The sequence below is a fragment of the Trypanosoma rangeli genome (assembly GCF_003719475.1).
Source record: "Trypanosoma rangeli strain AM80 chromosome Unknown Tra_15.4_contig_00858, whole genome shotgun sequence".
Classification (NCBI taxonomy): domain Eukaryota; phylum Euglenozoa; class Kinetoplastea; order Trypanosomatida; family Trypanosomatidae; genus Trypanosoma; species Trypanosoma rangeli.
The window spans coordinates 1-3,085 of NW_021706622.1; the positions used below are offsets into that span (position 1 = coordinate 1).

Genomic DNA, 3,085 nt, shown 5'->3' on the forward strand with positions numbered 1-3,085 from the left:
ACCGTGTACTTCTACTCTTCTTGACTGCCCTCGCAGCCTCCTTGTCATTTGCCGTGCTTATGGAGGCTGCAGTCCGCAGTCTCCCCATTGGAAGTGTGCTCACTCCGTTGATTTAACTCTTACTTGTTTGTTTGCTATCTTACTGGGAGGCGCCACAAGCGTAGTGACTACGGGGACAATGACGATGTATTGGCTCACTGTGACTGCAGATTGTGCCCATTGTTTCATTCTGTTTGCTCTTTTGCCTCACTGCCATTTTGCCTTTCTCAATTTACTTTGTCTACACACTTGGAAGGAAAGAGACCAAACGCTACTTGCTGCTGCGCTCTTTGAAGGCTCTGCAGCCACCACCAGCAACTCACACACACACACACACACACGCAAACACACACGCAATCGTCGCGGCCTGAGCGGATGCACCACAACGAGGGAAGGAAAAGAATGAGTGAGCAGCGACAATCCAACATGTGCCGTCATCTGTTTTCTTTTTCGGTGCAGCTCCTCTGCGTGCTGTTGATATGCTTTGGAAGTACGGCTGTTTACGCCGAGAGGAACAAACCAAAGGAAGTGCAAATACCAGACCCTGTGGATCTTTTGGTGCCGAGTCGAACGATTGTGGAAACACAAGGCCAAAGTCAAACGAGGGATTCTTTTGCCTGCCCCTCCCTCGCCAGTGCTGGCGGAGTGTTGGTTGCACTTGCCGAGGGTAACATCTTCTTTCAACACACCCGTGATAATCAGACTTCCGTCACTTACGCTGATGTTGTGGCGGGGTACGTTGACTCTGCGGAGAGCTGGTCGTCTTTTGTCGCTAAGGTCCGTGCAAACGAATGGAAGGCGTACAACATCTTTAACACGACCACGCAAGAGGAGCATAACGACCGTGTGAGATACGCGGTCCGACCCACAACAGTTGCAAAGGGCAACAAGGTCTTTCTACTTGTGGGGGGCTATCATCAGAAGTATGATCCTTCATCGAAGAAGTGGATTGTATCCTCACAGGGTCTTGATTTGCTCGTGGGTGAGGCCACGCAAGATAAAGTCATTCAATGGGGCGAACCCACCTCGCTTGTACCACAGATCGACCTATCTGCTAAACAACGTGGCCTGGACCGGTTTGTTGGTGGTGGTGGCTCGGGCGTTGTGATGGAGGATGGCACGTTCGTGTTTCCTGTGACGGCGAGGAGGACAGGAGACGACGAAGCTGTGTCTATGATCATTTATTCGAAGGACGACGGCAAAAATTGGTTGCTTCCACTTGGGATGCTCCCCATTGGGTGCACTGACCCCCTCATCGTCGAATGGGAGCAGGGGCAGCTTGTCATGGTTGCCAAATGCAATTCTTTCTTAAGGGTGTTCGAGTCGAGGGACATGGGGGCAATGTGGAGGGAGGCTGTCAGGACACTCACACGCGTGCATCCCAGGTTGTTACCAGACTCTTTGCAAACAGCTGAGAGAGTGGGGTCCCTCACCACTGCGACCATTGCTGGAAAGAAGGTCATGCTGTACACTCAGGAAGAGATTCTCCCTGAGGGCACGTTGCAAGCCACCGCGCTCCACCTTTGGGTCACTGACAACAACCACACGTTTCACGTCGGGCCCATTTCCATGGGGACTGCAGAGAAGAAGTGTACGCCTGGCAACACCCTGCTGCACTCGAAAGATGCGTTGCACCTTTTACAAGAGAGGGGTAATGACAGGGAAAGCAGCGTGTCTCTTGCTTCCCTAACGGATGCGTTGAAGACGATCACGTCCGTCTTGGAGACTTGGGCAAAAATGGACTCCTTCCTCTCCAAGTCGTCGCTGCCCACAGCCGGTCTGGTTGGATTCTTGTCGGATGCATCGGGTGATGGAAGTTGGAACGACGCGTACCGTTGCGTGGATGCAACTGTGACGAATGCAAAGAAGGTGAGAGATGGCTTTAAGTTCACGGGGTCCGAATCATACGCCATGTGGCCGGTGAACATGCGGGCGCATCACTATTTGCACAGCATTGTGAATTACGAGTTTGCGCTTGTGGCGACGGTGACGATTCATAAGGCTCCGAACGAGGGCGTTCCTCTGCTGGGCGCGGGCCTGAATGACAAGGAAAACACGGCGTTTGTGGGGCTGTCGTACACCACAGAGGAACGGTGGGGGACAGTCTTCGACGGCATCACGAGAATAACACGCAACAGCACTTGGGAGCCGGGGAAGGAGTACAAAGTGGCGCTCATGCTGCAGGACAACAAGGGCTCCGTGTACGTGGACGGCGTGCTCGTGGGGAATACTAACAAACTACCAATCCTTAAGTCACGGAGGCATGATATCTCTCATTTTTACTTTGGTGGCGGCGAAAACAGCAGTGTGACAATAAAGGACGTCTTTTTGTACAACCGCCAACTAAGTGAAGATGAACTCAAAGCAGGTGACAGCTCACATGTATCCGAGCAACGTGCAGGTGACGGCGCACATGCATCCGAGCAACGTGCAGGCGACAGCTCCACGCGTGCGGACGTGTCTCGGTTGTTGCTGCTGCTATTGGGGCTGTGGGGCTTTGCGGTCCTGTGCTGAGTGGACCCCGGTGGAGGGGGGTTTGTGCTTCTACTGAGGGCATCTCCGTTTCTCCACGCGCCCTGTGAAGTGAATATATTCTCATGTGGGCACGCATTTTGTTGTATTTTACGCTTTTTTTTCCGTTTACGCATTTTTTTTTTTGGACCCACAAATTGCGTTCTCTCATTGGCTCCAGCACAGCGGGGTCCTCATTTATTTTATTTCGTCCTTTTTGTTCTTTATATTGCTCGCCGCTATCAATGCCGAGGTTATTCACCGATTTGCTTTTTAGAGTATTGGTTCGGTATTTTGTTGGTTTACTGCTTTGCAGATGTGTTATTTTGTTGGTTTGTTGGTTGTTGTCTTGTCGGTTTGTTGTTGGCGAGGGCGTTGCGCCTGCGCGTTTGTCTGGCAGTATGAGATGCTCCACTGCGCCCCCGCACTGCGGTCGCCACGGGGGGGACCGGGGCTCTCTCTTTTACGTCCTGTTTTTTGGTGGGTGCGGACATGTGCCACGGTGCTGGCTGACGCGCAGGCCATCGAATTAGTT

General features: G+C 52.5%; 1 protein-coding gene across 1 annotated transcript, besides 2 other annotated features; it reads left to right on the plus strand.

Moving 5' to 3' along the window:
* The first annotated feature begins 356 nt into the window (after positions 1–356).
* Positions 357–395: a microsatellite.
* Positions 396–441: 46 nt separating this feature from the next.
* TraAM80_10254 (group II trans-sialidase superfamily) lies at positions 442–2,553 on the plus strand (the record flags this gene model as incomplete). The annotated part of the gene is made up of 1 exon (XM_029386888.1): positions 442–2,553. The coding sequence occupies one exon, from the start codon at positions 442–444 to the stop codon at positions 2,551–2,553; it is 2,112 nt and encodes a 703-aa protein (XP_029233239.1).
* Positions 2,554–2,869: 316 nt separating this feature from the next.
* Positions 2,870–2,916: a microsatellite.
* Positions 2,917–3,085: the final 169 nt, after the last annotated feature.